Genomic DNA, 23,885 nt, shown 5'->3' with positions numbered 1-23,885 from the left:
GCAGGAATCAATAAAAACCTACTAGAAAAAAATAAGCCTCATTGTATTGATTTTTTGTTCTGAAACACTAAGACTCAACTGTATTTTCCTAAACTAATAATTTAAAAATGAGAAATAAAAATGAAAAATTGAGGCCAGCTACAGTGGTGCCAAGTTAATGCGATGCTCTATCACACCAGTCCTTCACGGTAAAGTCCTGGGGTTGCGTCCCAGGGTCCCCCCGTGCACACCAGGCACATGCACACATGCCCATGACCAAGGCTGGCTGAGGCTGTGTGTAAAAACCATATGTTGGATATGTCTCTCTCTGTCTCTCTCTGTGTCTCTCTCCCATGGAAGAAGTAAGCAAATTACGTAAATACATAGCATTTGCAATGTTATCATCAAATAGATACTACTTAGGGATAAGTCTGATAAAAGACATGAACTATCTGCACTCTGAAAACTACACATTTCTGAGAGAAATTAAACAAGATATAAGTAAATGGAGAGATTGCCTATGTTGGTTCAGAGACTCTATATTAAACTTTTAAGATAACAATTCCTCTCAGATTGATAATGATTCAACATAATCCCAAACAATACCCCAGCAGCCCTTGTTGTAGAAACTGACAAGTTGTTCATAAAATCCATATGAAAAAGCAAGAGACATAGGATAGTCAAAATCCCCTTGAAAGAGAACAAAGTTAGAAAGATCACAGAATCTTCTAGGCTTGTCCATAAAGCTATAAGGCCAAGGTGTAGAGTTTTGGTGTCAAGATAAGACAAATAGGTCAATGGAATAGAATATAAATTCAAAAATAGGAGGCAGACAGTACAATGACATGTGTCCTTGTAAGAAGGATGCAGAAGTTTTTACAGAGAGAGAAAGAGAAGGCAGTAGTGTGAAGAGAGAGGAAGATGGGAATATCATGACAAACTAAGGAATTCTAGCACCCAGCAGAAGTAAAAGGATTCTCCCTGGACCTCTGCAAAAGAGTACACTCCTGCCAACATCTTGATTTTAGCCAAGCAATACTAATTTCAGACTTCAGATCCCCCAGATTGTGACAAAATAAATTTCTACTGTTCAAGCCCCACATTTTTGGTAATTTACCACAGTGGCCTTAGAAAATCAATACAGTTATGGCACTTTGGGCAAAGACTTTTTGGGTACAACACAATATTACAACACGTGCACACACACACACACACACACACACACACACACATAATTAAATTTGACTTCATATAAACTAAAAACTCTGCTCTTTGAACATTACTGTTAAGACAATGGAACAAACAAGCCAAATCTGGGAGAAAATATTTGCAAATCATATATCCTTCAAGAACTTGTAAGCAGAACATATAAAGAATTCTCAGAACTCTATAAGAAAACAACAACCCAATTATTTTAAATGGTAAAAGAAATGTGAAGACATTTCATGAAACAGTGTATGTGGGTGGCCAATACGCAATGCAATGTTGCTCACAACTATTGGTCATTAGGGGAACATACATTAAATCCACAACAAAATACTATCACATAGCCATTAGAATGGCTGAAATTAAAAAGACTGACCACACCAATGTTGACAAGGGTGTGAAGGAACTGGAACTCCTGTCCTGGGGGTGGGATGTGAAATGTACAATCACTTTGAAAAAGACTGTATCTGTTTCCTCAGGAGTTAAACATGGGCCTACCTGTGCATGGTGGTTAAGGCAGCTGGATCCCACAGGGTCGATTACGTGAATCAAGTTTCAGATCCGGCAACTTAAAAAAACACCCGGTATAGGAACCAGCAGTTAGCGTAATGGCTATGTTGCTGGACTCCCACATAGTCGACCGCGGTTTGAGTCCCAGACTTGGTGGCTTCAACTCACGCCGGGCACGTGTGCATGCATGCCCAAGATCTCGAGAGGAGAATGGAGGAGAAGGGATTGCGGTGTGGCCATCCCCCCGGGGGGTGATTTCTCGCTTTCTGTCTCTCTGTCTCTCTCTCTCTCTGTCTGGCCAGCGCATATGCCCCATAGAAAAAACCTCTCCATAAAAAGAAATTAAAAAAAAAAAAAACACCCGGAATAGAACAGACAGAGGAGCTTGACGATGTCATAGCATCAAATTGAACAAAAATAAATGCCTCTTAATAAAACCCTCTTTCTCCATTAGTACATCTGGGAAGAACCAGATTATTTGTTACATCCTTTGTTCCAAAAGGGAAACATTGACACCAATGACTTAAAAGTGATTCTGCTCCCTTTGAAGCATTCATTTTGCTACAAGTACTAGAAACACTGTACTATGCTGTATTGAATGTAGGAAAGTAGTTTTTAAAGCCTTTGAACAAAGTGGGTGCATAACCAGTCATGAGATGAAAAGACATGATGCATGTTGCCTTTTTAATGTAAATACCCTAACGTATCATTTAATAGTTTTAAAATAGTGTTGTTTAGGAAACCAGCAGTTAGCGTAATGGCTATGTCGCTGGACTCCCATGTAGTCGACCGTGGTTCACGTCCTGGACTCGGTGGCTTAAAACTCACGCCGGGCGCATGTGCGTGCGTGCCCAAGATCCCGAGAGGAGAATGGCGGAGAAGGGATTGTGGCGTGGCCATCCCCCCTGGGGGGTGATTTCTCGCTTTCTGCCTCTATGTGTCTCTCTGTCTGTCTGGCAAGCGCACGTGCCCTATAGTGAAAAACCTCTCAAAAAATATATATATATATATTGTGGTTTAGTAAAGTTGATACCTGGTTATAAATATTATGTCTTTATTTTTGGCTAGAAGAAGTACATCTAGCCTAGATCTAACCATTTTCATGCTCTAAACAGACTAAAGCAGATTCAAAGAAGTATCAAGTGCTATGCATTCAAACATTTTTTAAATGTTAACTGGCACTATGTATATTAAGGTAAAATGATGTTTTTACTCAAATTTTCAGTTCATACTGCTCAGTATGTCTGTGTAAGAAGCCAATTTTTGTGCATTATTATAGTTTCAGGTTATTTATATTGAATGTTTTGTAAAAATCGAATAATGACTATACTATACTTATGGACCAAATAAATGGAATCTGCATACTTGTTAAAAAAAAAAAACACTCTGGATTCATGCACATATGTGCACAAAATCCCAAGAGGAGAATGGAAGAGATGAGATTGTGATGTGTCCATACCTTCAAGGGGTTTTCTCTCTCTCTCTCTCTCTCTCTCTTTCTTCAGTGAGCACATGCATCCTAAAGATCCTACAGTTAAATTTAAAAATAAAAGAAGGTAAACATGTATTTCCATATTGTCTAGCCATTCTCCCAAATATTTACCTGAGAAAACTGAAAGCACACATCCATACAGAGACCTGTATATGAATGCTCACAGCAACTTTATTTGTAATACCAAAAGCTAGAACTAACACAGATGTGTACCAAGAGGTGAGGATAGACAAGCTTTGGTATAGCTACATGATGGTATGCTTCTAAGCAATATCAAGGCATGAAGTTTTGGTACATTCAAGAAGCTGGACAAATCTCAACACCATTATGCTGAGTGAAGAAGTGACAATGTGGAGTGTATACTGCATTATTCTACATATATAAGATTCTAGAAGATTCAAACTTGTCTATGGTAACAGAAAGCAGTTTCCTGGACATAAGGAAGAGGGAAGGTGAAGAGTGGGAGGAGAGAGGCAAGGAGTCTGGAAAGCATTTGGGGTGAGGAGTATGCTCAGACTCTTTTTTAAGTTTATTTACTTTTCTTCCATGAAAGGGTGAGAATGAGAGAGAGAACAAGAGAGGCAGTGGGAGCCACAGCAATGCTTCTCTACCAACGGAGGAAACTGTGAGATGGTGAGAGTTGTGTATAAGTCAACAAGGAAGGAAGAGGTACAGGGCACAGAGCCCATGGCCACGAGCTGTCCTAAGAACAAGGACACAGACAGTGTTACCATGTTCACGCCCAGGGCTCCCCTGTCAGGAGGGTCTGTGTCTCTAGCCCCTCAGGTGGGCAGGTCTATACCTGCTTGGCCTAGCAAAGAACAGCAGAAGGAGCCTGGAAGTCTCCACTAACTGTCCCAGGAGACTGGTGTCATGCCCTGAGACCCTGGACACTTGGCAAGTTCACCAAAAATGACTGAGGAAAAAATCGCAGCTAAAGGGACCAGCAGTTAGCATAATGGCTACATCGCTGGACTGGACTCCCATGTAGTCAGCTGCAGTTGGAGTCCCGGACCCGGTGGCTTAAACTCACGCCGGGCATGTGTGCATGCGTGCCCAAGATCCCGAGAGGAGAATGGAGGAGCAGGGACTGCAGCATGGCCATTCCCCCCATGGGGTGATTTCTCACTTTCTGTCTCTCTGTCGCTCTCTGTCTCTCTGGCGAGCGCACACACCCTATAGGAAAAAAAAAAAAGAAAAAAAAAAAACCTCTCCAAAAAATATATCACAGCTAAAGGCCAGCCACAGGCAGCAGTCTTTAGAAGAGGGACATCAAAAGGAAGCTACCAGAGACCCAAGTGAGAACTGCCCAGCTGAGCCCAGTCAGCTCACAGAGCCCCAGGGAGAATGTGAGTACTAGAGCTACTTATTATAGAGCCAGCTATGGCTCACCTTCCTTCCTCTTCTTGCCAGCTCTGCTTTCTGCATGTGATCCCACCAGGTCAAGCCTGCTATGTGGCCCCTGCCCACCTCACAGGAGGCACTGTGTTTCCAGAGCACCACTACAGGACTAGGAACCTGAAGGGTAGAGGCAGAGAAGCACCGACCAACAACTGTCGCTGTATGCAAGTGTAGCAGGACACAGGAAAGGTGTGAGCCTCCTGCCCAGCCCTGTTTTCCCCTGAGCTCTGTTGCTTTCATCAGCAAAATCTCAAATTGCTGACCCACAGGACATGTATCTGGCATCACAGGGGACTCCACTGACATGAGGAAGACTTTGAAACAAACTAAGTTCAAATCTTCTCACTTGAAAAACCACCACACCTGCCACTCTTAGGCTTCCACCTGTTGGAAACAATGGACCTTCCTGGTGGGCTGCAGCCACTGGGTAGGCACCTCCCAGTGATCTGGGCAGTAGGAGCAGACATGCCAATGCCAGGTTCTCTTCTCCTTCCTGACCCAGCCCCCAAACCACCACTTAAAATCATAGCCCAAGTGCTCTGTGCTGCACCAAGGGAATTTTTCAAGTCCAAATGAGAAATTATTAACTAAAAAAGAAAGAAGTTTTGTTGCAAAACAATGCTTACATATCTGCCACAACTTTTCAATAAATTTTGGCTTTGTTACTAACATAATGTAAATTTTTTTTGAGAGGTTTTTGCTATAGGGTGCATGTACTCGTCAGACAGACAGAGAGAGATTGAGAGATAGAAAGCAAGAAATCACCCCCCAGGGGAGATGGCCACGCCACAATTCTTTCTCATGCATTCTCCTTTCAGGATCTTGGGCATGCACACACACACGCCCGGCGTGAGTTTAAGCCACCAGGTCTGGGACTCAAACCACGGTCGGCTACATGGGAGTCCAGCGACATAGCCATTGCGCTAACTGCTGGTCCCAACATAATGTAAATTTTACAGAAAAACAATTCAAAGAAGTACTTTAGCCACAAAAATATGGAATCAATCTCAGCTACCATGGCTGTAGGTCCTACTGTTTGGCAGACAGAGCTGTGCTATTTCATGAATTGGTCACATGGCCTGTAGCCCCTAATGGGCTCCTTGCTCTGAGGCTGTCACTCAGCTTGACCAGAAAAGCACACACTGATGTGAAAGGCAGGAGGGACTCTCAAGCTGGCCTCCAGTCGCCCCTTGCCCAGCGCCCATTCCCCACATTCTCTTTTATGTGTCCAAGCACACTGGGGAGGTCCCTAAAGGAGGCTGCCCTGGGCAGGGGCTGGGACATAGGGAGTGTGGAGATGCCTCGGTCTGCCTGCCCTCACCCAGTGGGTCTTTGAGAACCTTCTAGAGGATGTGAAAAGAGGATCCAAACATCCCTGGAGCAATGGGATTGGCCTTCCACATCCCAGAGGTGAGAGGCACAGTTTCCTTTCCTCCCCAGGGCCCTTGAAGACCAGGTACATGGCCAGAAGGCAGCTGGGGTTCGTGGAATCTAGGTTGGGGCCATCACTTGGTACCACCACACAGTGCAATGACCTCTCCATGTCAGACCCTGAGCCTATGAGGATGTGGGTCTGCACAGATCTTCCTTGAGCACCAAAGGGATCAGTCTAAGGCAACTCTACTCCCTTAGGACTCCCACTCAGCCACTCAGAGGCTGGTCCGTGCTGTGGTTTTCTACAACTCAAGGTCATCATAGACCTCCATGAAAAACCTAAAATTACACCATTTCCAGGAAAAGATACAGGAGAAAAAAAATGTGCAACCTTTGCTTAAGTAGAAGTTTTTCTAGACACACCAACATCATGTTGCCTGAAAACCAAACAGCTCTGCCCTTGGCATAACCCTGTAAAGATCCCAACAGGATGAGCAGATGAAGGATGGAGACTGGATGAGGCATCTGCCCACTTCCTGGACATTCTTTCCTCATCCCATGGTGACTCTTTGCTGCCTGCCAGTTGGGGGAGAGATGCTCACCAAGGCAAGTACCTCAGAGGAAAACGGGAGCCCCGGGAGTCTCCAGGAATCAGTGAAGAGGACAAGGCTGACCAAACATGGCCCCCATCCCCTTGAGGACAGTGATGCCAACCTTAGGGATACCAGAAGGGTCAGGTACAAGACCCACAGGGTGAGTTCAGAGCACGATGAGAGAGAAGAGGCCTAGCCAGGGCCAAAAAGGACCTGCCATCCAGAAGCTTCCACGTGGATGAGCTTCTGGTGAAGGCGGGAAATAAGAAACAGATCCCAGAAACACACAAGTGCTGAGGGCTGAGGTCCCCCAGCCATGAACTGGCCCCACACAGCCATGAACATTCCCTTTTCATCTTTCCTGGTGTTCCAAAAACCCACACGTGTAGCTTACAAAAAGGAATATCTGATATCCTTACCCCCAAGGCAGGAGAGTGGCCAGCATGAAGACAATCACCCAGCAGAGGTCAGACAAGGAGGCTCAGAGGTGCACTCTCCCCAGCCCTGCAACAGCCACCAGCTGCTGCAGCTGAATCCCCGTCCCATGTGCCCCACCTCTGCTCATCCTAGGAGCAGGGAACACCAAAAGGAGTCTGTGGCCCATGTAGCTGAGCTCCAGGAGTGCTAAGACACTGGGCCGGGCTCCCACAACAGAGGCCCATGCTGCCAAGTGACTACTAGCCACCTGCAAAGGTGTGGCTGGCTTGCTCAGCTCTGCATCCAAACGTGGAGGTAATGAGCCAGGGCTATCAGTGCAGCCTCACTCAGCCCAACTTTTGGCAAGACTTAGCTGCCACAGGTGACCAGTCACAGGACGTTCTTTAAATCCCCACACACAGCCTGCCACAGGTGAGAGTGGCACTGCCCAGGTCTGGCACCTGGGGTATCAGCACTGGATCCTACAAGGGCAGCAGAGCCCACAGCCCAGGCTGCCTCTGAACAAGGAAAGGGCTGCAACTCCAGCTCTGCCTGCACCTGCTACAGGACAGTGCACAGCAGGTGCCACAGAGGGCAGCTGGTGCCTGTATGCAGCTGCACCACAAAGCCTTTGGCCCAGAAGGCTTGACTCAAGGCACGTGGGCCGTGCTTGCCACGAGTTCTCTTATTTAGCAGAGGCAGGGCTTACATCCAAGAAGAGGACTCAAGAAACAGCAAGGCTGAAACAGCAGGTGATTTGCAGTCTGGCTGGTGGAACTGCTTAGCAGCCTGTTCAGCACACATTTCAAAAACAGGGTCTCCACCTGTCACACACACACACGTGGGCATTTCAGAAGCTATCTCAGTGCAACGTGAAGCAAGTAAAGTGCTGCACTTACCGTGGCTAACTCGTCGAACTTTCCAAAGAGCTCATTGAGGAGTTTCACCAGCTCCTGGGCTGTGCACTGGGATGCCAAGCCTGTGAAGCCAACGATGTCTGCAAACAGGATGCTGCAAGAGAAAGGGGGTGCTGAGGTGCCCTCCTTCAGGCACGTGGGAAATAACAGCCTCTAGGTTTATATAGATGTTTATGTCTATAAATCACCTTAGCTATTGCCCATGTGGGCCACAGGTAGTGTGGTGGTTAAGACAGCTGGATCCCACATGGAGCTTGAAAAATATGCCCTGCACATGTGCATATATGCCCCAAATCCTGAGAGGACAGCAGAGAAGAAGGGATTGCATTATGGCCATAGCCCCTGGGAGGTTCTCTCTCTTCCTTATCTCTCTCTCTCTGAAGAATGCATGCATCTTATAGTAAAACCAAAAAAAAAAAAAAAGAAAGAAAAAAAAAAGAAGAAGAAGAATCACCCATTTATTCCTCAATGCATACTGGAAATGCATTTGTCTGTCTCATAATTCTGGTGGCTTATTCCCATTTTACAAGAGTGGGAGAAGACTGAGACTCAGAAGTCCCAGGATACTCTTTTGGCCACAGAGGGCATAGAAGCTGGAGCCATTCAGAGACTGCTGTTCATCTCCCATACTGACCCCTCACATTACATGGAGAGATTCCATCTGCCATCCATGAGACCTGCCCCTTCCCAGGAGGCCACGGGAATGTTGTGGTCAGTAGCCTTTGCGCAGAAGTGGTGTGCTTTTAAGAAGGTCATGGGCCCCTCTGCATCCTCTTTTTCTCCCTTCACCAGCTATACTCTGTGACCATGAGGTCCTGAGTACTGTGTCAGAGCTTCACAATGGAAGGGGCCAGAGTCCCGGAGCTGCTGCATGAAGGGGAGGACACCTCCATCTGCCACAATGCACTCTTCATGTCGGAGCCTCCACGCACTGGGTGACCATTAAGTATAAAGTGGAGGGGAGCGTGGGAACCAGCAGTTAGCGTAATGGCTATGTCGCTGGACTCCCACGTAGTCGACCGCGGTTCGTGTCCCGGACCCGGTGGCTTAAAACTCACGCCGGGCGCGTGTGCATGCGTGCCCAAGATCCCGAGAGGAGAATGGAGGAGAAGGGATTGCAGCGTGACCATCCCCCGTGGGGGGTGATTTCTCGCTCTCTGTCTCTATGTTTCTCTCTGTCTGTCTGGCGAGCGCACACGCCCAACAGTGAAAATCTCTCCCAAAAAAAAAAAAAAAGAAAGTGGAGGGGAGCATTAATAACACAGTGTCTAGTGTCTACCTACATATCAGAGACATCTTTCTAGAAATGATAAGGTTTTACAAGGATGTTTTCTACTGTTTTCTTAAATTAAAACATGCTCTTTGCAGAATATTTGAACAATGGGGAAAAAATCACTCATGATTTTTTGTCTCTAAAAATGTAACTTTATGATAATTTTTCTAGAGAGATTTTTGCTATAGGGTGCATGTGCTTGCCAGAGAGAAAGAGAGAGATAAAAATGAGATAGAAAATGAGAAACCACCCCCTCAGGGGGATGGCCATGCCACAATCCCTTCTTCTCCATTCCTCTCTAGGGATATTGGGCACATGCACCCAGCATGCATTTTAAGCTGCCATGTCCGGGACTTGAACCACAGTCAACTATGTGGGAGTCCAGTGATATAACCATTATGCCAACTGCTGATCCCCAACATTAAGGTAAATCTTAAAGCACTGTAAAACTCAGACCCAACCATGTATTCACACTTTGTTACAATATGTTCCTAGTTCGGGAACCAGCAGTTAGCATATTGGCTATGTTGCTGGATTCCCACATAGTCGACCGCGGTTCGCGTCCCGGACCCGGTGGCTTAAAACTCATGCCGGGTGCGTGTGCGTGTGTGCCCAAGATCCCGAGAGGAGAATGGAGGAGAAGGGATTGCGGCGTGACCATCCCCCGTGGGGGGTGATTTCTCGCTTTCTGTCTCTATGTCTCTCTCTGTCTGTCTGGCGAGCGCACGCGCCCTGTAGTGAAAGCCTCTCAAAAAAAAAAAAAAAAAAAGAACAATATGTTCCTAGTTCTTCTCTAACTGTGGGACTTCTGACCTGGACCACCCCACAGCTCCCCTGTATGGACACCATAAACATTAGGGCCAGGGGAACAGCCCACCATTCGTGTTGATGACACAGGATGTTGCCAAAGACGGGCCAAGGGTTTGGGGCTTGAACTCCAGTGGGGTTACCCAGCTCTGCCATCCACAGAAGTAAGATCCCAGGCAGATTACCAAACCCTTCTGCATGCCTGCCCTTCCATCTACAGTCTATCCCATACCCTGCACCTAACTAGAGCTCAATAATTACTTATAATCACTTATAGCTGTTAAGTAAAATTCATTTATTGACTCAAAAATATTATTTAGCCCACTTAGGCTGGGATTGTTCTGTATTTTGGGGATTTAGTAGTTGTTATGGTTTGGATAATGGCTTTTCACCCAAAGGTTCATGTTCTAGAAACTCAGTCCCCAGTATAATGACTTCAGGAGGTGGCAAGACCTTTAACAGGTGGGGGAGGGTGCCATCCAACTGGCTGGAAACAGATACACAGAAGTGGAGAAGTCTGATTCCTCTTTCTCATTCTCTCTCTGTGTTAGCCATGCTGTGATAGCGCCTTGTCCCTACTTCTCCCTCTTCCTCTGTCTCTCTCCATGTGGCCATAGACTGCCTGCTTCTCTGGGCCACGTCTTAGCACCAGAGGCTGGCCGGATGCCAGGTCCCTGATCTTGGTCTGTTCAGCCACCAGAATCATGAGACAAACCTGCTTTATAAATCACCCAGTGTCAGGTATTTCTGTTAGCAACACAATAACAGACTAACACGGCAGTAAACAAAAGAAAATCACACTAACATCACTGCCCTCAGAAAGACTCCAGCCTATCCAGGGAGAGGAGACATTCAGAGTGTGTCAAAGGTGACCCTTGTAACTGGAGAAAATTGAGGCAGGGGAGATGGACAAGGGATTGTGTGTACTGTTAACTAGGAACGGTCAATGGCCTGAAGGAGGAGAGGGAGGGAGGCATAGAGACACCAAGAAAAGAGGGCTCCATGCAGCGGTAATAGTAGATGCCATTGCTGTGGTATTTGCTGGACACAGTTTCTTTTTATTTCACCTTTGAAAATCTTCCCAGTGCCTTCTGGCCTCCATTTCTGATAACAGATCATCTGTTAACCATATTAAAGATCCCTTGTGGATGATGAATCTTTTCTTTCTTGCTTCTTTCAAGACTTGTCCTTATCTTTGGCTTTTGACAATTTATATGATGCATCTCAACATGTAGCTCTTACCTTATCCATCCCGGCGCACACTGAGGTCCTTGGATATATAGGATATTTTTAAAAATCTGGGGATATTTCTAGCCACTATTTTGTTTGTTTGCTATAGTATGTGTGTGTGTGTGTGTGTGTGTGTGTGTGTGTGTGTGTGTGCTCACTGGAGAGATATAGAGATAGAGAGAAGGAAAGTAAGAAATCACCCCCAGAGGGGATGGTCACACCACGATACCTTTTCTTCCATTTTTGTCTTGGGGTTTTTGGATACACACACACAGGCACCCAACATGTTTCTCAAGCTGCTGGGTGTGGGATATGAACAGTCAGCCATATGGAATCCAGCTGCCTTAACCATCACACCACCTGGATGGCCCACCCACTATTTTCAAATATTCCTTTTTCCCTTTCTCTCTTTCCTGTCCTCTGGGATTAATGATGTGTGTGTTGGTATAACTGACGGTATCCCACAGGTCTCTGAAGCTCTCTGCATTTTATGCATCCTCTTTTTTCCTGTTCGTCAGCTTGGATAATCTCAATTGACCTACATTCAAGTTCACTGACTCTTTTTTCTGCCTGCTCAAATCTGCCGCTGAGACACTCTAGTGAATTTTTCATTTCAGCTACCGTATTTTTCAAATTTAGAATTTCCATTTGGTTGGGATTTTAAAAAAGCATAATCTCTCTCTCTCTTGATTCTCTATTAGATGAGAAATCATTTTCAGAGTTTCTTTTAGTTATATTGTTGACACAGTTTCTTCCTTGATCATATTTAAAATAGTTGGTTTAAAGTTTTAGGCTAAGAAGTGAAACACCTCACCTTCCTCAGAGACAATATACGTTGACTGTTTTCCCCTGAGTGTGAGTCACACATACTTGTTTTCTTGCGTAGTTCATATATTTTTACTGAGACCTAAATAATGTGGTAACTTGGGAAATAATATTTCCCTGCCATTCCTGCCAATCTCAGGGATTATTGTTGCTGTTTCATTTTATTTGTTTGTTTGCTTGTTTTTGCTTTTTTTTTAACATAGATTTTTTGCTATTGGGCATGTGCACTCACTGGAGAGGCAGAAAGCGAGAAATCACTCCCCAGGAGGGATGGCCATGCTGTCATCCCTTCTTTTCCATTCTCCTCTCAGGACTCTGGGCACTCAGGCACACATGCCCAGAGTGAGTTTTAAGCCCCGGGTCCAGGACCTGAACTGCAGTCCACCACGTGGAAGCCCAGCAACATAACCATTATGCCATTTGTTGGTTCTGTTGTTTGTTTTTGATGTTGCTCATTTAGTGAATTTTTTAAACTCTTCATGCATGTGGTCTTCTGAAATTCCAGAGGTATTCCCAGAGCTTTTCAAAGCACTCTATGGACATCTCATTCCTCAGTTTTTCCTTTAAGTTTTTTGGTTACCTTGTTGTTTGCCTCAACTGTTATCACCACCTAAGATAGCTACTGTGCTAAACAAATAACTGATTATTTTCAATAAAAGTGCTGGGCAAAGACTAGTAACATGTTGGCCTTTCAGTCAGGTCAAATAAAGACAAGCTTTATACGTGGGCATTTCCAGTGAATTCCCAGACAGGTCAAATACTGACATTCTCTGAGAACGACGCTTTGACTTCCTCCAGTTGCTGGCAGGCTGCCGGCTTTCACCGTGATTGCAACCGTTTTTTTTTTCAAAGTTAGCATGGCACTAAGAAGACAGGAGGATGGGAACAGGTCTAGTCAATGCCACAAAGCTCACTTTTTCTGAGACTTCATTGTTTTTCATAAATAAATATTCCTGGATTGTTGCAAACCTGGTTAATTTCTATTGATCACTTTCTCAGAGAAGGGGATTTTCAGACACACTTACTTATTACTCTACCACTTCTGATGACATCAGCCAACTATGAATTGTGAATGGTGTACTGGTCTTGGACTTCAGCCGTAGAATGATACAGAATCTCTGAAGGATTTTAATGAAGATAGTAAAGAAAAAAATGAAATACAAAAATATGTCTCTCTGCTGCTACAGGGTGGCCAGAGAAGGGAAGGTGGAGATGGTGCCATCAGCCAACAGGAAGGCTCAGTGTCCCTGCACATCTCAGGATGCTGCACCTGCACCTGGGAGCATCAACTCACCCGGGGAGGCAGATTCAGATTTTTTTTTTTTTTCAAGAGGTTTCTGCTATAGGGCGCGTGCGCTCACCAGACAGAGAGACAGAAAGCGAGAAATCACCCCCCAGGGCGTATGGTCACACCACAATCCCTTTTCCTCCATTCTCCTCTCGGGATCTTGGGCACGCATGCACACACGCCCAGCGTGAGTTTTAAGCCACCGGGTCCGGAACGCAAACCATGGTCGACTACATGGGAGTCCAGTGACATAGCCATTACGCTAACTGCTGGTCCCCCGGCAGATTAAGATTTTTTCAGCAAGGAAAAAAAAGTGGTGGTTCCCTCACCTTTATTTTTATGTGTCAGGTAAGTGAAAAGAGGGAGAAATGCCTCACATCTAACTCTAGTTCTCTAGTTATAGCCCTAGGACACCCCTGACTTAAATATATATACATATATAAAAAAAAAAAAAAAAAAAAAAAAAAACGGAGATTGGGTGATTTATAAAGACATTTACTTGGCTTATGATTCTGATCTGAAAGTCTGAAGGCATGGGGCTAGCATGACAACACGGACAACAGAAGCAGAGCAGATAGAAGGCTTGTGCAGAAAAGTGGGGTTTGTGTTTCATGTATCTGTCTCACTCTCTCTCCTTATAAACTCACCGAGAATTCAATCACAGGAGCCGTGCCCTAACCACCAGTCATTAATCTATCCCCAAAGGCCCCTCCATAATCAGATTATCCTCCCAATCCTGTTACACTAGCACAACACATAAATTTTTGGAGGACATATTCAAACTCTACAAGCCATTGACTATAACTCCTCATTCACCTCCAACCCCCATACCTGGAAACTACCATGTCACTCTTCTGTTCTATTAGTTTGAGTATTTTCAATACCTCACACTGAAAATGGAGACATACTGTATTTGCCTTCCTGTGACTAGCTTATTTCACTTAGCATAATGTTCTCAAAGTTTTCTCTATGTTATTTCATATGGCATAACTTCCTTCTTTTTTAAGGATGACTAGTATTCTATTTTATGCAAATACCACATTCTTTTTTAACAGCTTTATGGAGCTATCATTGGCATGGTGTGTGTGTGTGTGTGTGTGTGTGTGTGTACAAGATTAAATTTAAATTCTACCCTCTTGGCAAATTTCAAATATACAATACTGTATTATTCACTATCGTTATCGTGCTATACATTAGATCTCCAGAACATATTCCTCGCACATCACTAAAACTTTGTCACAAACATCAACCACTCTCCTCTCTCCCTAGCCCCTGGCATCCTATATTTCATATATAATTTAGACTATTTCAGTTCCACATTTAAGTGAAGTCATGCAGATCTTCCTGCATCTTGCTTATTTAGCTTACCATAATGTCTTCCAGCTCTATTGGCATAATGGCAATATTTCCATTTTGGAGACTGAGTAATATCCCATTATATTCATATACCACATTTTCTTTCTTCATTCATTTGTTGAGGGCATTTAGGTTGATTCCATATCTTTCTGTTGTGAATACCGCTGCAATGAACACGGGAATGCATGCATCTACTCAACATACTGATTTTATTTCCTCTGGATATATACTCAGAAATGAGAATGCTGGATGATATGGTAGTTCTATTTTTAATTATTTGAGATATCACTACACTGATTCCCAAAATGAGTGTATTAATGTATATGTCCACCAACAGTATACAAGGATTCCCTTTTCTCAACATACTCACCAGCACTTGCTATCTTGCCTTTTTGAAAGTAGTCCTTCTAATAGGTGTGAGGCAAACTCTCAGTGTGGTTTCAGTTTGCATTTCCTTGATGATTAGAGATGTTGAGCATCTTTTTATACACCATTGGTAGTCTGAAATTCTTCTTTTAAGAAGTATCTACTTAGGTCCTTTGGATACTTTTTTGTCAGGTTATCTGTATTTTTGGTATTGTATGTGTTCCTTATGTATTTTGATTTTGATCTATCAGATATATGGCTTAAAATACTTTGTCTCATTCTGTAGGTTGCATTTTCCATTCATATGGTTTCCTTTGCTGTGCAGAGGCTTTTTAGTTTGATGTGATCCCACTTGTTTATTTTTGCTTTTGTTGCTTGTGTTTCACGTGTCATATAAATGAACTCATTGCCAAGATCAATGTCATGGAGCTATCTATGTTTTCTTCTAGGAATTTTATAGTTTCAGGCCTCAGATTTAAGGGTCTAACCAATTTGAGTCTGTGTCTAATTTCAGTCTTTTCATGTGTATAATCAGTTTTCCCGGCACTTATTAAAGACTACTGTATACTCTTGGCACATTTTTGAAGACTGGTTGACCATATGTATGTGGATGTGTTTCTGAGCTGTTTATTCTGTTCCACTGATCTATGTGTCTGTTTTTATTCTAGCATCACACTGTTTTGATTATTGTAGCTTTGTAATAAATAGTTTTGAAGTCATAAGCATTGTTTTTCTTGCTCAAAATTGCTGTGGTATTCAGGGTCTTTGGTAGTTTCAAATGAATTTTTAAAATTTTTTCTATTTCTTTTTTTTTTTTTTTGGAGAGGTTTTTCTATAGGGCGTGTGCGTTCGCCAGAAAGAGAGAGACAGAGAGACAGAAAGAGAGAAATCACCCCCCAGGGGGATGGTCACACCGCAATCCCTTCTCCTCCATTCTCCTCTCAGGATCTTGGGCACGCACACACACATACGCGGAGTGAGTTTAAGCTGCCAGGTCTAGGACTGGAACTGCGGTCAACTACATGGGAGTCCAGCAACATTGCCATTATGTTAACTGCTGGTCTCAAATATTTTTCTATTTCTCTTTCAAAATACCATTGGAATTTTTATAGGGATTGTGTAGATCACTTGGTAATTTGGACATTTTAATAACATTATTAAATCTGTTTATTAGTTAATAATGGTTTTGTTTTGGTTTGGTTTGGTTTTGATGACAGATGTCAGTTAAGTAAGAACAGAGGGGAAAAGCCTCACATTTAACTCTAGCTGTAGCACCAGGACATGATCATGTCAGTTGCAAAGACAGATAATTTTACTTCCTTCTTCCCAATTCGGATGCCTGGTTATTTCTTAATTTTGCCTAACTGCTCTGGTTAGGACTTCTATAACAGTACTATGTTGAATATAAACAGTGAGAGTGGGCATCCTTTTCTTGTATGTGAACATACAGGGAAAACTTTCCATTTTTCTCCATCAAGTATTATGTTAGCTGTGGACTTTTCATATATAGCCTTTATTTTGTTGAGGTGATTTCCTTCTACCCTAGTTTGTTGAGATTTTAATCATGAAAAGGGTGTTGGTTTTGGTCAAATATTTTTTGTGCATTTGTTGAGATGATCATATGATTTTTATCATGTATTCTGTTAATGTGGAATACCACATTAATTGATTTTCATATATTGGTCATGGTGTATGGTTAATGTGCTGCTGCAGTGCCTTGTTGAGACTGTTTATATCTATTATTTATCAGGGAGATTGGCCTATAATTTTCATTTCTTTTAGTGTTCTTGTCTGGCTTTGGTATCAGGATAATAATGCTCAATTTCAGATTTCATAAAATGTGTTTAAAAGTATTCTCTCCATTTCTTGGAAGGTTTTGAGAAGTATTGCCATTAATTCTGTAAATGTTTCATTTAATTTTCCAATGAAACTATCTGGTCATGAATTTTCTTTGATGGAAGGATTTGATAACTGATTAATTCTCCATACTATTCATAATCTAGTCCAACTTTCTATTCCTTCATGACTTGCTGATAGTATATTGTATGCTACAAGGTATTTTTCAGCTTTTTCCTAGGTTATCCAGTTTCTCAGCCTGTAGTTGTTCATAATATTCTAATCTTTTTTATTTCTATGCCATCAATTGCAACATCTGTTTCAATTCTCATTATACTTATTTGAGTCTTCTCTATAGTCTAGCTAAGGATGTAGATTTTGTTTACCTATTTACAAAGTAACTCTTAATTTTGTACTTTTTTTCCATTTCATCTATTTCTGTTCTCATTTTTGTTATAGTATTCCTTCTACCACTTTGGGTTTAGTTCTTTATCTACTGTTGCCAATTTGAGAACTTTCTTCTTTTTTAACATAAGCATTTATCACTATGAACATCCATATTATCACATTTTTTGCTGTATCCTGTAAGTTTTGCTATGTTGTATGTTCATTCTCTAGAGGTATTTTCTAATTTTCTTTTTTATTTCATTTTTGACACAATTGTTCAAAAGTGTGTTTAATTTCTTCACATCTGAGAATTTTAGTTTTTCTTCTGCTACTAATTTTTAGTTTCATACCACTGTTCTCAGAAAAGATACTTAGAATGAGTTCTCTCTTACTTTCATTAAGACTTGTTTTGTGAATTAAAATGTGATCTACCCTTGATAAAGATCCATGTATACTTGAGAAAAACATGTATTCTGCTGTTGTTAAGTAGAATCTGTGTGCATGTATAATAAGTATATAACATGCAATTGCTCTATAGTGTTATTAAAGGCTTTCTGTTTGATATTCTTCTATCTAGCTATCTTGTCCATTGGCAAAAGTGGCCTGCTGAAATCCCCTACTATTATTGTTTTTTCAGTTTATACTCCTTTCAGTTCTGTCAGGGCTTGTGATAGATATGTGTGTGCATTTTTATGTTCTATGCATATATATCTATAATTGTTATATGTGTCTATGAATTGATCCTCTTATCATTATAAAACATCCTTTTGTCTCTTCTAATAGTTTTTGACTTAAAGTCTGGTTTTTGTTATATAAGGCATCCTGTTGGCTTTTGGTTACCATTTGCACAGATTAGTTTTTCCATCCCTTCATATTAGCCTATGCATCTTCTTAAATCTAAACTGTGTTTCTGGTAGACAGCATATAATTAGGTATTTTGTTTTGTTTTGCTTTTTTTCATTCAGCCACTTTATATCTTTTAATTGGGGAGTTTAATTCATTTACACTCTAAGTATTAACAGGTAAGGTCTCACTATTGTTATTTTGTTAATTGTTTTCTGTTAATCTGGTAGTTCTTTTGTCAGTATTCTGTATTTCTGTATTCCCTATGCTTTGATTTTTCCTTGTGCTTTGTTAATTTTATATTAATATGCTTTAATTCTTTCTCTTTTCCTTTACGTAACTTCTGTAGTATTATTTCTTTGTGGTTAATTTGTGAAGTATAAAAAAATCATAATTGTCTATGGAGAGCTGATAACAACTGAAATTCAATCACATACAAAAACTCTACACTTTAACTTTTTCCCCATGATTTACTTCATGTTGACACAATTTACGTCAACTAATATTATATTTCTTTTAACATATTTTCAGCTATAATTACTTTTAATACTTTCGACTTTTAACTTTTGTGCTACAATGAGAAGTGATTTACTGGAGCCAGCAAATAGCATAGCGGTTACATCACTGGAGTCCCACGTGGCTGACCATAATTCGAGTCCTGGACCTGGTGGCTTGAAACTCATGCTGGGCACATAGGCATGCCCACAATCCCAGGAAGAGAATGAAAGAGAAGGGATTGCGGCATGGTCATCCCCCGGGGGTGACTTCTCACTTTATTTGTTTATTTATTTATTTTTGAGAGGTTTTTGGTTTAGGGCATGTGCGCTCACCGGAAAGACAGAGATAGAGAGACAGAAAGCAAGAAATCACCCCCCCCAGGGGGGATGGCCACACTACAATCCCTTGTCCTCCATTTTCCTCTGAGGATCTTGGGCATGCACACACTTTCCTCTCAGGATCTTGGGCATGCACACACACGCACCCAGTGTGAGTTTAAGCCACCGGGTCCAGGACTCGAACTGCAGTCAACTGACTACATGGGAGTCTAGCAACATAGTCATTATGCTAACTGCTGCTCCCCTCACTTTCCTTCTCACTGTCTCTGTCTTTGTCTTGTGAATTCATGCTCCCTAAGGCAAAATCCTTAAAAAAAAAAAAAAAAAAAGTAATTTACTCACAATTACAGTAAAACAGTATCTTGAATTTACATATTGACCTTTACTAGTGAGTTTCATTCTTTCTTATGCTCTTGTGTTGTAGTTAAACAATTTTCTGTTTCATCTTATGAATTCTATTTAGCATTTTTTGTTAAGGCAGGTCTAGTGGTCATAAACCCCACTGGCTTTGGATTGACTAAGAAGGTCTTTATCCCTCCCTTCATTTTTGATGAACAGTTTTGCTTGGCCAGCAGTTTTTTCTTCCAGCACTTTGAATATATCATCCTATTCCCTCTGGCCTGCAAGGTTTCTGCAGGAAATATGCTCAAAAGTTTATGAAGGATCTGGTGTATGCAACAACTTGACTTCTCTTTTGTTGCTTTCAACATTATCCCTTTGACTCTGACTTTTGAGAATTTGATTATGAAGTTTCTCAGTGTTTCTTATATCCAAATGGCCGATGCCTTTAAGAAGCATATTTTACTTATTATTAATATATAGTTAAAATAAGACTTCTATTACTTTTTCTTGCTCTTTTTTTACTGTAACTTCCATTTTATGTATATTGGTCCACTGGATGATTTTTTACTATCAAGCTTTCTTAAGCTTTCTTCACTCTTTTCCTCTTTTTTTTCTTTGACTGAATTATTTCCAGTGACCTGTCTTCCAGTTTGTTAATCCTTTATTCCACTTGACCTCATCTTCTATTGAACCCTTCTTATGAATTTTTCAATTTAGTTATTATAGTCTTCAGCTCCATGATTTCTGTCAGGCACTTTTTACATTTTCTATTTCTTTGTTAGAATTCTCACTTTGTTCATGCATTATTCTTTTGACTTCAGTCAATATTTTCATAGGTGTTAGGTTTTTTTCTCTAGCAGGTAAATCATATGACTCCAGTTTAGTAGAGTTGACTTCTAAAGATTTATCTTATCCCTTTAGTTGAAATATCTCTGCCTGGTTCTTCATTTTCCTTGACTCTGTGTTAGTAGTACCTTCTTATTAGACAAAGAAGGTACCTCTCCCAGGCTTCATGAACTAGTCTTGTATAAGGGGAGATAGCCACCAATCAGTCTGGACAGAGTCAGAGGGCCTCCATCAACTCTTTCTCTCCCAGGTAAAAGCAGACAATTGTGTTTTTTTGTTTGCTCACTCTGTGCTGAGTGTGCAGGTTGGTGGGGGCGAGGGGGATGAGCTATGGCATTTACCAAACCAAACCAATCACCATAGTTCTCCCCTTGTAGCAAGATTGTGCCAGACACATGCTTGCTCTTTGGGTAACCCCAGCAAAGTTGGCCAATGATGACACTGATCAACTCTTTTCCTCCCTAGGAGGAAGTTAAGAGCTAGTATTTTTTAATCTGCTTGTTCTGTGCTGAGCAGAGAGAGGATCAATGATATCTATCAGCTCATGTCACCAGAAGGCCCTTGACTTTTGATGCTTTCCCTGTAGTGTGAAGAAGCTGTAGCTCCCATTGAGGTGCTCCCTGGATCATTCTAGTGTTTATTCTCAGCAGGGGTCTGGGTTCTCATGTTATATCTTTACACAGTAGCAAGGGGCAGTAGGTGTAATGGGAAAAGGCAGGTGTTAGTGTTAGCTAACCCCTAGTCCAGTCCCAGTCCTGCCATTCACTGTCAGGAAGAACTGCACACATGCTTCACTCTAATGAACCTTAATTTCCTCACCTATAAAATAGAGGTGATAATACCAATGGTTCACAGAAGTGTGATGCTACTAAATAGGACTAAGTAGTTATCAGAGAGATTCTGAGTACAACTTCCTGAGTTACCTTGGGCCTGAATGCTGTCTCTTCAGTTACTTTCCACACACCTGGTCCACTTCAGTAGCATCCTCTGTGGCACATGACACAGAAGACAGTGGGGAGTGAATGAGCCCACATGTAAGCTCGGAATAATGCCTGAGGAGCTTTTGAACAGGCAGCAATTAGCCATGCTGGCTTGGCACACACAGATGACACCCCTAATGTGTCCACAAACCTCAACTCAGTTTTGATAAACCAGTACTGGTTCAAAGGGACCCAGTCTGTGGTTCTCAAAACAAGACAGAATGAGAGTTTTCCTTATCCTTTTGAGTTTTTATAGGCCCAATGGGCAGGGAGGCCTGACACTAACACCTGGAACAGCAGAAAGAGAAAATGCTAAGGTCCTTCAAACACCAGCTCCTCCCTGGGAACCAGCAGTTAGCATAATGGCTAAGTCGCTGGACTCCCACGTAGTCGACCGCGGTTCACGTCCTGGACCCGGTGGCTTAAACTCATGCCAGGTGCGTGTGCATGCATGCTCATGATGCCGAGAGGAGAATGGAGGAGAAGGAATTGCGGTGTGACCATCCCCCCGGGGGGTGATTTCTCGCTTTCTGTCTCTATGTCTCTCTCTGTCTGGTGAGCGCACGTGCCCTATAGCAAAAACCTCTCAAAAAAAATAAATAAAACACACCAGCTCCTCCCTGAGTGACAATTATGTAAAGTGTTAATTCCAAGCAGACAACACTCAACTCTTCAAATACATTATACTTCAACAGAAAGTATTTTTAAAAAGGAATGCATAATTTCACTGGAGAAACTTTAACCGAGTTTAAAAGCAAGCAAACCTGTGTCTAGATCGCGTTGTTTCACTCTGAGGGCTTAGTTTCCTCCCCTATAAAATGGAAACAACACTCCCTCCTTTCTAGGCTGTCACGTGATGAACAAAGTGAGGAAGAAGGGAGACCTATTCCAGACCCTGGCACCAGTTAGAATAACACTTGGCTGTTACTCTGACATGGGCTAATTCCCAGACCAAAATGTCACTGCCCAAACCCTGTTTTACCAACAGAGTTCTGACCATCTCTAGTCAACATGGAAAGAGTAAGAGTGGAAACAAAAAATAGAACTGTGACACGCATCACCTAAGAATACAACAACTCCCCCCACCCCCGCCATGTGGAACCTGCTTCCCTGATGGAAAGTTCCCCACCTGGGCCCCATCCACACCTGCCCTCTCCTATCGTCACAACTGTGATCTCCAACCATCTTCTCCATCACCTCTCCACCCCTCATCACCTACACACCTCCCCAATCACCTACATACCTCCACCATCACCTCCCTCATCACCCACACACCTCCCCATGACCTACCCACCTCCCAGTCACCTAAATGCCTCCACCATCATCTACATACCTCTACCATCTCCTTCACACCACCCCATCATCTCCCCACCTCCACCATAACCAACACACCTCCCCATCACCTACACCTATATATCTCCACCATCACCTCCCCCATCACCTACACACCTCCCCATCACCTACACACCTCCACATCACCTATACACCTCCACCATCTCCTTCACACCACCCCATCATCTCCCCACCTCCACCATAACCAACACACCTCCACCATCACCTGCACACCTCCCTATTATCTCCCATCTCCACTATCATCTGCACATCTCCAATATCACCTCTTCATCTCCCTGATCAGCTCTCTACCTCCCACCATCACCTACATACCTCCCCACCACCTCTCTACCGCCACCATCATTTCCCATTAAGTCCCGACCTTACCTCACATTGTCGTGCCTCTGGATGTAAATCTTGTGGAAAATCCTCTCCGGGGGCTTGAGGAAGTCCTCCTTCATCTCCATGGCAACGTTCCGGGGCAGGAGGCTCATGAGGAGCCGCTCCTGGGCAGGAGAGAAGGGCCCACATCAGACAGCAGGTCCCCTGCTCTCCCACCCACACCTTTCCCAGTGGGGAGGGGTGAGAAGTTGGACAAGGAGCTGCAGGCCCCCTTCTTGGCACAGCTGATTATGCATCCAGTTCTGCAGCCCCTGTCCAGCCCCAGAGCCTTGATGGGTGCACACCCAGGTCTGGACTGCAATGAACACACACCTCACCCAGGAAGCAATGGCCCAGCCCAGCTGATCTCACACACCCAGCCATGCCCACTGCACCCTCACATTATGTCCATGCAGGTGCTGGGTCTTGGCCTGGCCACCAGGCACCCTGAGCTCAACATGGGAGTCATGGTCACTGACTCCAACCAGAGGCCCTGCTGGGTCTCTGTCCCCACAGGCTCTGCCCTAACAGGGCCTGAAAAGAGCATTCCAGATTGGCTTACAAGAAGTAACTATATTCCCGGGCTCCCAGAGGGCCTTGTTCTTACACAGACAAGAGGCCTTGGGGACAGCATGGATGTTTTCTTGATCTCTGTCTTATTTCCCCTTATCTGTGTAGATCAAGAATTTTCTTTTTTTCTCCCAAGAAAATAACATTAGAGTTTTTCAAAACCCAATTTTTTTAAAAAAATTCAAAACCCAAATAGCTCTACTATCCTGGAAAATAGCTTGCCTTCCCAGGCCTTGGTATCTTTGTTTGGCCTGTGGGCATGAGCAGGATTTTAGCACTCATCCTCCAGGTGGACCTCTCCCTGACCTCAGCTCCACTGGCCCTTGACCCGCTGGGCACAGCCCTGGGTCTGTGGAATCATGCTGGACACTCACTGTGAGAGCCCCTGGTTTGCGCTCTCCATGTTCCCATCCCACTCTACTTTGTAAAGGAAAACAAAACAGAGTTTAAGGCCCACAGACAATTGGACAGAGCATCTTATCAACAGGGAGGAACATG

General features: G+C 43.1%; 1 protein-coding gene across 2 annotated transcripts in view; it reads right to left on the bottom strand.

Annotated features, from left to right (window-relative positions):
- Nucleotides 1–23,885, bottom strand: part of ADCY1 (adenylate cyclase 1) — a 153,592-nt gene that overhangs the window by 95,485 nt on the left and 34,222 nt on the right. For both annotated transcript variants that reach the window (XM_014583186.2, XM_006166037.3), the window contains exons 3-4: nucleotides 22,824–22,942; nucleotides 7,872–7,983 (exon numbers count right to left, since the gene is read on the bottom strand). In XM_014583186.2, the coding sequence (XP_014438672.1) occupies nucleotides 7,872–7,983; nucleotides 22,824–22,942 (231 nt within the window). The remainder of the gene's footprint in view (nucleotides 1–7,871; nucleotides 7,984–22,823; nucleotides 22,943–23,885) is intronic.

The sequence above is a fragment of the Tupaia chinensis genome, unplaced genomic scaffold (genome assembly GCF_000334495.1).
Source record: "Tupaia chinensis unplaced genomic scaffold, TupChi_1.0 Scaffold144150_1, whole genome shotgun sequence".
Classification (NCBI taxonomy): Eukaryota; Metazoa; Chordata; class Mammalia; order Scandentia; family Tupaiidae; genus Tupaia; species Tupaia belangeri.
This window is presented reverse-complemented; position numbering and strand designations above follow the sequence as displayed.